General features: G+C 35.3%; 3 protein-coding genes and 1 long non-coding RNA gene across 5 annotated transcripts in view; 1 reads left to right on the forward strand and 3 right to left on the reverse strand.

Annotated features, from left to right (window-relative positions):
* The window catches only part of LOC125034480, an 8,573-nt gene extending 6,627 nt beyond the window's left edge, over positions 1-1,946 (reverse strand). The window contains exons 1-4 of one of the 2 annotated variants that reach the window (XM_047626293.1): positions 1,936-1,946; positions 1,710-1,802; positions 1,348-1,398; positions 641-691 (exon numbers count right to left, since the gene is read on the reverse strand). In XM_047626293.1, coding sequence (XP_047482249.1) covers positions 641-691; positions 1,348-1,398; positions 1,710-1,802; positions 1,936-1,940 — 200 coding nt within the window. In that variant the 5' untranslated portion in view covers positions 1,941-1,946. Of the gene's footprint in view, positions 1-640; positions 692-1,347; positions 1,399-1,709; positions 1,873-1,935 lie in introns of those variants that run through there. The other variant, XM_047626291.1, reaches the window with a different exon arrangement.
* Positions 1-12,500, forward strand: part of LOC125034652 (cubilin-like) — a 334,702-nt gene that overhangs the window by 180,762 nt on the left and 141,440 nt on the right.
* On the reverse strand, positions 58-512 carry LOC125034495. Its single transcript, XR_007115697.1, has 2 exons — positions 352-512; positions 58-228 (listed from the first exon to the last, which is right to left on the reverse strand). It is a non-coding gene; the product is annotated as an uncharacterized LOC125034495 (long non-coding RNA).
* LOC125034486 lies at positions 10,349-12,343 on the reverse strand. Its single transcript, XM_047626308.1, has 6 exons — positions 12,267-12,343; positions 12,040-12,132; positions 11,686-11,748; positions 11,219-11,272; positions 11,055-11,102; positions 10,349-10,637 (listed from the first exon to the last, which is right to left on the reverse strand). Exons 1-6 carry the CDS (start codon positions 12,269-12,271, stop codon positions 10,559-10,561), a joined length of 342 nt encoding a protein of 113 aa, XP_047482264.1. The 5' UTR covers positions 12,272-12,343; the 3' UTR covers positions 10,349-10,558.

A 12,500-nucleotide genomic window follows, 5' to 3' on the forward strand; every position in this document is an offset into this window, starting at 1 on the left:
CTGGGTTAATAAAAATGCAGGATAATGTCTATATGATAGGCCAAGATTTATCCAAGATGTACTTGGATATATCCTGATTGAAATGAGCAGAGCCAAATAGGGTCAGGTCGTTTGGCGAATGTCAGCGCCGTCACATCAGAGTCCTTGTTCAACGAGCGGTAGTCGTCCCTTCCTCAGAGGAATCTTCACTCCTCAATGCTGTAGCTGCCACTGCCGGAGCTGGCGCTTCTGGAGTTAATGTTTGACTAGATTAATGAAAAATAAGTGAATAGTCATATATACAGTATATATATAGTATACATAGTCATACGTTTACCAATACACAGTCTTCAACGCCTGGCGTCGACTCACCTCCTGAGGCGTCTCAGATCGAGGTCGTGAGAGACAGCGAAGGCATCACTGAAGAGAAATGTTAAAACTTTTACAGTCACTGGCATAATTAGATTGAATTCCAGTTATAGGCATGTATGTACCGACAATTGTACGGGACGAGATCACTCACTTACCGTTTCTCCCTGCTTAATATTTTATAAGTTTTGTTACATTTTTTTTTTTTTTTTTTTTTTTATAATAAATGTTCATGTTAGAAATGAAGGTATTTGATTACTGAAGGAAACAAGAAAAAAGTGCAGTATCTAACCTTTTCTCTATTCTCTCCACGGACATGCTTCCGCTCACCCCGCTGATGTCTCTGACGAAACAAAAGGGAGATATTGATAGCTAGGAAGAACAATGGTTAATCGGATATCCTAAAAATCTTGGCATAATGAACAACATATCCTATCTTTTTGTTGCCAACTTATGCTAAACAGAAGATTTGAAGCACATTGTGTTGTAACTGATATTTGGTAGTTTTTTTTTTTACGATAAGCTTTTAATGAATGTTCATGTTAAAGATATTTGATTACAAAAGGAAAAAAAAGAAAAAAAAGCGCAGTATCTAACCTTTTCTCTACTCTCTCTACGGACATGCTTCCGCTCACCCCGCTGATGTCTCTGACGAAACAAAAGGAACATATTGATAGCCAGGAAGTACAACAGCTAATCGGACATCCTAAAATTCTTTGCATAATAAAGCTCATTTTATGTCTATTCTTTGCCAGCTTATGCTATACAGAAGGATGGTCTTGCGATAAAATGTAGGAATGGTTCTGTATTTTGAGTCCTCCTCCTCCTTATAATACTGAGAACATTTGGATATCACTTGATCCAGCTCAATGTGACTGTTAATATTGCAATCTCAATGAACTATTTTGTTCTTATAGTTCATCCTGCATATAGTGCATCCTATATGTTAGTAATGGTGGTATCTGATAAAAATAAATAAATGATCTTGCAATCTCTAACCTTTTCTCTACTTCCTCGAAGGACATGCTCCCGCTTATACCGCTGATGTCCCTGAGGAAAAATAATATTGTCAGAAAGTTCAATAAGCTAATTAGCCTTAGAGTAGTTTTCTCTTTTTGTATTTCGATTAATAGAACTCATTTTCGGTCTCTATTTCTTGCTATCCACTGTCGAAAGGTGGAAGATAACTTTAGCATGAAATATAGAAATGCTGTATGTATATATATACATATAATATATATATATATATATATATATATATATATATATATATATACTGAGAGCATTCCTCCTACTTATAATACTCGATCCAGCTGAATCTATTTGCACTCTCAGTTAATTTCATCTGCACGCAAACTCACCTTTCAACACGCTGGAGCTTCTCGTAGACATCGCCGAGGGAGTAGGCAGAGGAGAGGCCAACGACGGCCATCAGGACCATGATCAGTGTCACCCTAGGAACGAGTAGCATTTCGTTACCATACAATAATATGCTATATATGTTTGTGTTTGTGATCAGGAAATACTAACTGGTACGAGATGCAGAGTCTGCGAGAAAATCTATAAAGACATTCTGACGAAGCTTACTTCATATTGAGAGTCTGTTGTGTACTGGATCCTAATGCTGATGCAATGACAACTGACAACAAAGTTTCTCTGCGCTATATATATGAGGCTGCAGACTTCACATGACTGTTCTTGCGGATCGCAGCAAGGACTTTCTTCCATTTTCTATTTATTTATTGTCAGGAAGAGAGGAACCCACGAAGTTGCCTTCAGCTAGAAAATAAATTATGCCATATTCCTTAGAGCTACATCTAAGATTTTATATAATACTCACACTTTATTTCTTATGTTTTTTTTGTTGTTGTTTTTTTTTTTCTCTCTCTCTTGATTTGCTTATTTTAGAGCGTGTGCGTAACTAATTATCTATCTCTACAATCACACAGAAAATGTGGCCAAACCAATGAATTATTTCAGAGAGTCTCTGTCGAACCATATAATTGTGTTTCATATTGCTCCGAAACTACCCCGTGTGTGCAAGGAATGGCGGCGAGGGATTTGAACGCATGTTCACTACCACTGCGCCATACAGCACACTTTAATGTGATTTCGAATTTCAAAAGATAAAACAAAATCCGACTTTAGAAAAGACTTATAGTTCTTCAAAAAACGATAAAAATCGATAAAAAAAGTATCTTCTTCTTTAATGTAATTTTTGTATCAGCGCCGCAAATATATAAGTGTGTACATACACACACACACACACACACACACACATATATATATATATATAAATTTATAAATACATATATCTATAGACAAACATATGTTTATATGTATACATACACATACATATATGTGTGTTTAAAGATATATCTACATAAACATTCCATACATACATATACATACATATATATGTATATATATATACATATATACGTGTGTAAGTAGAACACACACATAAATGCCTGTATGTGTATGCGTACATACATACATACATATGATATATATGATATATATGTGTGTGTTTACGTGCGTGCACATGTATTTACATGTGTATACATATGTGTGCGTGTGTCAGGGTTTCTATGTGCTAATGTGTATGAATATGTATAGATATATTGATATATATACACATATATTTGTATATCAATGTATGTATCATATAAATGCAAACATATAAACACTTATATATACACATTTGTTTGTATGTATATATATATATATATATATATATATATATGTATATGTGTATATATATATATATATATATATATATATATATATATATATATATATATGAGAGTGTGCATGTCTCTCTGTGGGTGCATATAAATATATATAGATAGATAGATATATAGATAGATATAGATATATATGTACATATACAGTATATATATACACAACCATAAATGTAAATATATATATACCAACACACACACACACATATATATACATACATATATAGATAGATATAGATATATATGTATAAGCATATATGTATATCTATCTATATATATGTATATGTGTGTGTGTAATATATACACACACGCACACACACAAATATATATACATACACACACACACAAACTGAAACATACGCACACACACACACAGACATGTGTGTGTGTGTGAGCGTTTGTGTGCATGTGTATATATATACATATTTATAAACATGTATGTGTGTATATATAGATATATAAATGTATACATATATAAATATACATATATATATATATATATATATATATATACATAGGACCCTCGTTCCCTTGTTCAAAATAACTTGAAAGACAGGTGAACGCTATAGTCATATCTATGCTTGTGTGTATTTCATTTAATATTTGTGTAACTTCTATGGTGCTCTTGTGTTTTTATCTTTCTTCTATAACAAAAAGGCATCTCTATTTATTAGTTGCTTTTACTTCATATACATACGAGTATATGCCTAAAAGCCAAGTTAACATATGCTCTGCACACGCACTCACACTATACTAACTATATATACACATATATGTCTGTGTGTACATTTATCTATATATACTTGCACTTATTCAAAACTACATGGATATCTATGCAAATATTAACGTATATGTATAGAATTACCATGTAAACCCCAATTTCATGTTATATATATATCCAATATCGGATATATATATACATATACATATATATATATTTACCATATAAACACCGATTTCATGCTGTATATATCCAATGCCGTGATTTCTTACATGAATTACTAGGCAAAAGAAGGGAGAATTCAAAGGAATACAAACGTGAATTTTGCCAATCACTTTATTTCTCTGTAGTTATTAAAAACAAATATTGTTTACATGATGATCCAAAATACTGTTGTCAAATATCTGTCTTACTGAAGATGATAAGGATAATGTCAAGATATTTTAATTATCCTGATTGAAATGAGCAGAGCCAAATGGTGGTCAGGTCGTTAGGCGAATGTCAGCGCCGTCACATCAGAGTCCTTGTTCAACGAGCGGTAGTCGTCCCTTCCTCAGAGGAATCCTCACTCCTCAATGCTGTAGCTGCCACTGCCGGAGCTGGCGCTTCTGGACGGCGTGGTAGAGTTAACGTATGAATTAATTAATAATAGATATGGAAATATTTACATGCATACACTATATATATAGAATATATATATAGTCATGATATTTCGTGCATCTTTTTTTTTTTTTTTTTTTCATACTTCAATTTTTTAAAAAGAATTGTCTTCACCAACACATTCCTCAACGTCTGGCGTCGACTCACCTCCTGAGGCGCCTCAGAACGAGGTCGTGAGAGGCAGCTAAGGCATCACTGAGGTGAAATGTGAAAACGTTTATACCCATTGGAGCATAATCATACATCATAATTGGATTGAATTCCAATGTGTGTATAGGCAACTGTACGGGACAAAATCACTCTCATTTACCGTCTCTTCCTGCTTTCCAAGGAACTGCTTCCTCCACTGATGTCTCCGAGGAAAGGATGTTATTGATGATATTTTGCAAGATTTGTTACCATGAGCTTTTAATCAATATAGATATTAGAAGTGAAGGTATTTGATTAGAAAGGATAAAAGAGAAAAAAACTTGCAATATCTAACCTTTTCTCTATTCTCTCCACGGACATGCTTCCTCTCCGCCCCCTGATGTCTCTGGCAAAACAAAAGGAAGATATTGATAACCAGGAAGAACAATGGCTAATCGGACATCCTAAAAATATGAGCATAATAAACCATATTTTCTTTAAACGCTTATGCTATACTGAAGGATGGTCTCGGAATAAAACGTAGGAATATGGTCCTCCTTATAATACTGAGAACATTTGGATAATACTTGATACAGCTCAATGTGACTGCTAATATTGCAATCTCAATTAACTTTTTTGCCCTTGCATAGTTCATATAAGGGCACCTCTCATCACGGTGAAGCTTCTTGTAGACATCGCCGAGGGAAGATCCATTATATCAGGCATTTACTAAACTTTGTAAGTATTGGAGGTGTTAGATAAAGAAAAAATATATATATCTTTTTCCTATTTTCTCCAAGGACATGCTACGCGCTCATGCTCCCTGCGCTGATGTCCCTGAGGAAAAAGGAAGTACAATAGCTTAGCAGTCTTAATATTTTTTTTCTATTTTGTATTTTGTGTAATAGAACAAATTTTCGGTCTCTATTCCTTGCTATCCATTGTCGGAAGGACAAGGATACCTCATAAAATATAGAAATGCAGTTTTATATTCATAATATTCCTCCTACTTATAACACTCGATCCAGATGAATCTGAATACGAACTGCACTCTCAATTAACTCATTTCATCTTCACACAAGCTCACCTCACAACACGCTGAAGCTTTTTATAGACATCGCCGAGGGAGTAGGCAGAGGAGAGGCCAACGACGGCCACCAAGACCATGATCAGCATCACCCTAGGAACGAGATAGCATTTTGTAACCAAATAAATTCCCTTCTCCGATTAAGAAATACTGACCAGTACAAGACGCAGAAAGACAAAATATATATTCTTATGTATGAATCTTACTTCTTACTGAGAGAGAGGAGGGTCTTATGCACTTGGTCCTAATGCTGATGCAATATTAGTGACAATAAATGCAGTTTCGTTGCGTTTTGTGTATGGTCTAACAGTTGGTCATGTAACGCTGCTGACTGTTCTTGTACATTGTTGCAAGAACTTTCTTCCGTTTACTATTTGTTCACCATCAGGCAGAGAGGATCCAATGAGGTGGTCTTTACTTAGAAGATAGATTATGTCATGTTCCTTAATGCTGCATCTGAGATTTTATATTCTGCCTCATACTTTGCTTATTTCTTATGAGTTGTCTCTTACTCTGCTTGTTTAAGAGCTTGGTGTATATGTGTACATTTATATCTATGCATTTATACATGTGTGTGTGTGTGTTCTCGCACCCATAACTATTTATCTATCTGTATAACCACACACAAATTATAACCAAAGCATACATCAATGAAATCTTTCAAATACAATCACAGTAGAAACATAATTGACAAAGCGTGTAAAGAAATTAATCAAAGTAAATCAAACATATTTGTGGAGCGAAATATTAAAATACACTTAATAAACCAGAAAAATACAGGGCGTTAGAATATAATAAATAAAATAACTAAAGTACGCTTGATGATATACATATATGTGTGTGTGCGTTCACATTCTTTTCATTATAAGTTACTTATATACGTTAATCTTCATTTACATCATCAACTATCTATAATGTGGTGTTTACAAATTTTAAAAACTATTATTAATAAAACCAAGTCCGTTTATAGAAAACCTCAAAAAACTACAGGGTCACTTTAGGATTCTTGAAAGCGTGAAACCACAGAGAAAAAACATATATGGAATAGATAAAAATAGAACAAGACCGTTATCTGAAGGACGCGGGAAGTGGCGGCAGGGTTAGAAACCTGTAGCGCATACCTGAACTCGACCATATATATATATATATATATATATATATATATATATACATATATATAAATATATATATATTACTTATATAGATAAAAAAATATATATATATATGTACATTTCTATGTATGGGTGTGTATGTGTATCTATGTATGTGTGTGTATATCCACACATACACATCTATATATATGTATATATTGTAAGGCTTTCTATCGAGGGTAAGCCCGAACTATCATCCACCCAGGCGGAGGATGGCGGCTTCGGGCCGAAAGAAGGAGGGAGGGGGCCCGTTCACTTCCCCTGTGTGGAGACACTGTCCCATGCCCCAGGTACATATCCCTTAAGGAAATGGGTCTGGCTATGCTGTCCTTGACCTCATGAATAAAAAAGAATAAAAGCAAAACACCACGGGTACATAAAAATATAAATACGATTAAAAAAAGCTTGTTCTGAAGGAACGGATAACTTAAATGCCCACGTCCAGCAATCTCCTAACTGGCATGTAACAGATGTTGCTCCAGCGACGCCACATTATAGGGTATTCCAGGGGGGTACATTCAAACATCGAATCCAGAGACCACTCCCATACGGGTTTATTTTCCAGGGTTTATATTCCCTTTGGCCACGACACTGTGGCAACGGTTATTTGAACAGAACAGACATGCACTTTATTAAGAACAGTTTATTAAACAAACAATGACAATTGACAATAAATAACAATAAAAAGAAAGTAAAAAGGCCAAAAAAAAAAAAAATAAAAGATACATTAGAAACAGATGAAAAGTATTAAAACCACCGTAAATAAAACAGAAAAAACAATTAGTAAAATAAAACTAGAAAAGGGTAGAATTAGCCAACAAAACAAAGGATGTCACCAGTGTCCTCATTGAGCCTCTAATGCTTAACATAGTCCATAATTAAGGTAGTAACGTGGCAGGTCGTAGATATATAAAAAAAAAATGAATCCAAAGTCATAAAACTTATCCAAAACTAATAAAAGTGATTAATAATAAAACTGAGGAAATTTTTAAGCAAGTTTTTAAAGGAAAAATAAAAACAAAATAACGTAAAATGAAAATAGTAAAATAAAGGGGAGGGGTTCGGTATTAAAATGAATCATAAAAAGTTGAAATCATTAAGAATTTAATATAAATGCATAAGAAAATGAAAAGAACACATAAAGATCCCCATCTACCCTTAAAAGACTACATATAATAAAATAAAGCGATAAAAAATCGCAAAATAAGTCACCAGGCTTATACGCCCCTCACCGATTCGAAGCATTGAAGCCCAAAGAGGCAAACTTGGGAAATAACTATTGTGAGTTTTATTTACACATTTCTCTATTAAATAATACATGGTTTGGCAGTAAATAGAATATAGCTGAGTTGAATGTGGGCGGGAATCATCAGCGTGTTTGAGCGCCGCCCGCTGGATTACCCAAGTTCGATTCGGGATTCAGGGTTCAGGATTCGGGTTTCGGGATCAAGGGTGTCGAGGGGATAGGTAGGGTATTAGGGTAGAGCAGGGGTTCCCAAACTTTTTGTTCCTCAGTACCCCTTAGGCTTTTTATAGGTTCCCATGTACCCCTAACACTAAAAATTAAGCTTAATAGTAAAAAAGGACATTTTAATATTTTAATTATTTAAGTCTGCATGTTTAGATTACATAGGCATCTTAAATGATGAAAACAGAAATAAAGCAATTACTAAGGTAACTGATATTTTGATCCAGCACATACAATACATACCTTTTTATTATTATTATCCAAAACATTAATGAACAAAACTCAGGTATTCTTATTTTAATGCATCGCACTAACTCAACATAAATGGATCACTACCAATTCTTCGAAATTTCAATAAAGGTGGTACTAATCAACACAAATAAAATGAGAAAAGTGCAATCTGAGTGCAGATTACAACGGGATAGGGAGTAGGTGTGAGGATGAAAGCTTAAGGAAAGGGACGAAAAGGAAAGAAATGAAAGCGAGCCGAGCGAGGGAAATGAAAGAAATGAGCAAGAGAGCAACAGCGGAATAGAAAAAGTAGAAAGCGAAAAGGAGATTAGTAAAGGAGAAGAGAAAGATACAGAGGAGCTTAAATCGCGGAGTAGAAGAGCAAGGAGAGAAGTGAACGAAAGAAGTAAATGAAGGAAATGAGAGAGAAAACGAGAGAAAAGGATAAGAATGCACAACGAAGGAACGGGAAAGAGAAAAAGAGATTAGCATAGTGGAAAGTAAGGACGGCCGCAAGATTAAGAAGGGAAAGAGGAAAAATGAAAGGGAACAAAAGAAATAAACGAGGAAGAAGTGAGAGCAAGAGAACGAGAGAGTATTTACGAGGGACGAAGGATAGCAAATAGAGTAAATAGGGTATAGGTGTCAGGATGATACGTGAAGAGAAGAGGAGAGGGAGAGAGAGAAGAAAAGTTTGGAGAAGAAGGTAAAGGGGGAGACTAAAGCAAAAGGGAGGTAGGGGAAAGACTAAGGGAAACAAGGAGGATAAGGGGGGGGGGGTAGGGTTTACAGTCCAGGAGGGGGGGGGGGAAGGGTCGGAGACCTCACAACATATATATATATATATATATATGTTTACAAAAAGATAGATACATGTGTGTGTGTATATATATATGATATGTTTACAAAAAGATAGATATATGTATATATATATATGCTACGATTATTAGATTTCACTGTCACCACCAGTTCTTTCTATAGGTAAAACTGGAAAACTTATAACTAATCTATAAGCATGTGACCCAACGGTTTTCTGTATATATGCAACTATCTTAAATAATAAAACAAATAATATACACATAAATCCATCACGAAAATCCCCCTCAAGCTGTTAATCTTTCCCCTAACAAGAGCTCACAACATTCTTCCGTAATACTCTCCAATACCGGACTCTCTGCCCGTTATTCTCCCACACAACTCGGAAGCGCACTCCCCTTGCCAAAGTTGCCAGCAGGAGTCTGTCCATCTTGTTGCACGCAATTGCAAGGGCCACGTAATCCCGGGACCGACAGAGGAGATTCTGTCTCTTTCTTCCTGCTCATTTCCTCTACCTAAACGATGCATGACGATCTTCGTCTGTATTTAATCTCTATTTCGTCGTCTTACGCCATATGTATATATATATATATATATATATATATATATATATTTATTTATATGTTTCCCTTCTTTTGTTTACATATATGTGTATATATATATGTGGGTGTGTGTGTGTGTGTGTGTGTGTGTGTGTGTGTTTGTGTTTGTGTGTGTCTGTTTGTGTGTGTGTGATTGTGTGTGTGTGTGTTTATGTGTGTATACATATATTACATATATATGTATACTCATATTGAATATTCGAGTATACTTACATATTAAATGGATATATGTGTATGTATGGATACATATATATACGAATATATAGTATGTATACCTTCCACTCTATATAAACACACACATATATGTGTATGTTTATATAATCCCATCATATAAACTACCTACGAATGGTTTCTGCCATAACATAGTTGGCAAAAAAGAGAAAATCATAAGTATTTCTTGCCAATTACTTTATTCTTTTGGTTACTCAAATTGCAGATTATTGTCTATATAAAATCAAAAATTTAGTTTGCTAATGACATATCTTTCTGTAGAAAATTGAAAGAATTTTGAATATTCGAAATATCCTTATTCAAATCAGGAGAGCTGAATGGTAGTCAGGTCGTTTGCCGATGGTCAGTTCCGTCCTTTCCGAGTCGTTTTTCAAGGCGCGGTAGTTGTCATTTCCTCAGAGCTGCTGGCGCTGTTACTCTCGGAGCTGCCGCTGTCGGGGCTGGCGCGTCTGAGCGGCGTGGGAGGAAGTGAATAAATGATAAGTTAATGATTACATAGTAATTTGCATACAGTATATATATATGTATGTATGTATGTATGTATGCTTTTGCATGTATATATGTGTGTTTGTGTCTGTGTGTGTATATATATTTCTCTATATATGCGTGTGCATGTTTATATATATGTATGTGTTTGTATATATACACATATGTTAGTGTGTGGTGTGTGTGTGTGTGTGTGTGTGTGTGTGTGTGTGTGTGTGTGTGTGTGTGTGTATATAAATATTTATATATATATATACATATATATATATATATCCTACATAGCGGGAACATTTCTCATTTGTGTTTTAGTACTTAAAAATAATGTTTAAAAACCATTGTCTTCACCAACACACATTCCTCAACGCCTGCCTTTGACTTACCTCCTGAGGCGCCTCAGATCAAGGTCGTGAGAGACAGCGAAGGCATCACTGAAGGAAAAGGTTAAAAACGTTTACACAGTCATTGGCATAATTGGCTTGAATTCCAGTTATAGGCATGTGAGTATAGGCAATTCTACAGGACAAGATACGTCTTCCTCACTTACCGCCTCTCCCTGGTTTCCAAGGAACTCGTCCCGGTGCTGTCCCCGCTGATATCTCTGACGAAACAAAAGGAAGATATTGATAATCAGGAAGGACAAGAGTTAACCGGACTTAATAAAGATCTTTCTTAGCATAGAAAAAAAAAATATCTTCTCGTTTTCTTTCGCCTAAAGGAGAAGGATGGTCTTGGAATAGAATGTAGGAATACGGTTCTATATTCAGAGTCCTCCTCCTGCCTACAATAAAGAAACCATTTGGATATCGCTTAATACAGATACATTTTATTACCAACCTTGCACTCTCGATTATTTTCCTCTCGCATAGTACATCCTGCATGCAAGCTCACCTCTCACCACAATGAAACTTCTCGAGGGAAGTCCCATTACAATACGCTTGTAGGAACCCTTAGTACTAGGAATAAAGGTATGTAATATGAAAAAAAAAAAAAAAAAATCTTGCACTATCTAACCTTTTCTCTCTGCTCTCCAAGGACATGCTATTGCTCGTACCGGTGCTCCCAGCGCTGATGTCCCTGAGGAAAAGAGAAACACTTTATTGCCAGAAAGTACACTAGCTAATTGGACTTGTAGATTCTTCTTTTCTTTCCCTATTTTGTGTATAATAAAATCAAATTTCTGTCTCTGTTTCTTGCTATCTGTTGTTGAAAGGAGGAGGCTAACAATAACATATATAAATGAAATTATATATTCAGAGTATTCGTCATACCTACAACACTGTGAACAATTGGATATCACTTGATCTGGCTCAAACTGACTGCTAACCTTGCAATATCGTGCATAGCAGATCCTGCTTGCAAACTCACCTCTCAACACGCTGGAGTTTCTCGGAGACATCGCCGAGGGAGTAGGCAGAGGAGAGGCCAACGACGGCCATCAGGACCAGGATCAGTGTCACCCTAGAAACGACATAGTATTTAGTAACCATACCATGATATACTACATATGATATATCTGTTATTAGGAAATAATGATCGGCATAATATGCTAAATTTGCCAAAATAACGACGAAGATATTCTGTATAAAACTTACTTCATATTGAAAGAGAAGAGGGTTTCTTGTGCACGTTACTCTGATGCTAATCCAATGGCAACTGACTGGTACAGGTTCTGGTCGCTTTATATATGATCTTTCAGTTCGTTCTGTGACACTGCTGACGTCACATCGCTGTTCTTGTGCATCGTTCCGGTTATCATTTGCTCAACAGCAGATGAAAAGGATTCCGAGAAGTTGCTTTCAGTTTGACGTTTAATTATACCTCAACAA

This window comes from Penaeus chinensis, chromosome 18, assembly GCF_019202785.1.
Source record: "Penaeus chinensis breed Huanghai No. 1 chromosome 18, ASM1920278v2, whole genome shotgun sequence".
NCBI classification, from domain to species: Eukaryota; Metazoa; Arthropoda; class Malacostraca; order Decapoda; family Penaeidae; genus Penaeus; species Penaeus chinensis.

Excerpts from the sequence above, each read along its gene's own strand:
- LOC125034486 (XM_047626308.1), bottom strand. Across the intron at positions 11,103-11,218 it reads TTGGAAACCAGGGAGAGGCG|TGATGCCTTCGCTGTCTCTC; the intron begins GTAAGTGAGGAA and ends CTTTTCCTTCAG. Across the intron at positions 10,638-11,054 it reads GATCTGAGGCGCCTCAGGAG|ACGCGCCAGCCCCGACAGCG; the intron begins GTAAGTCAAAGG and ends CACGCCGCTCAG.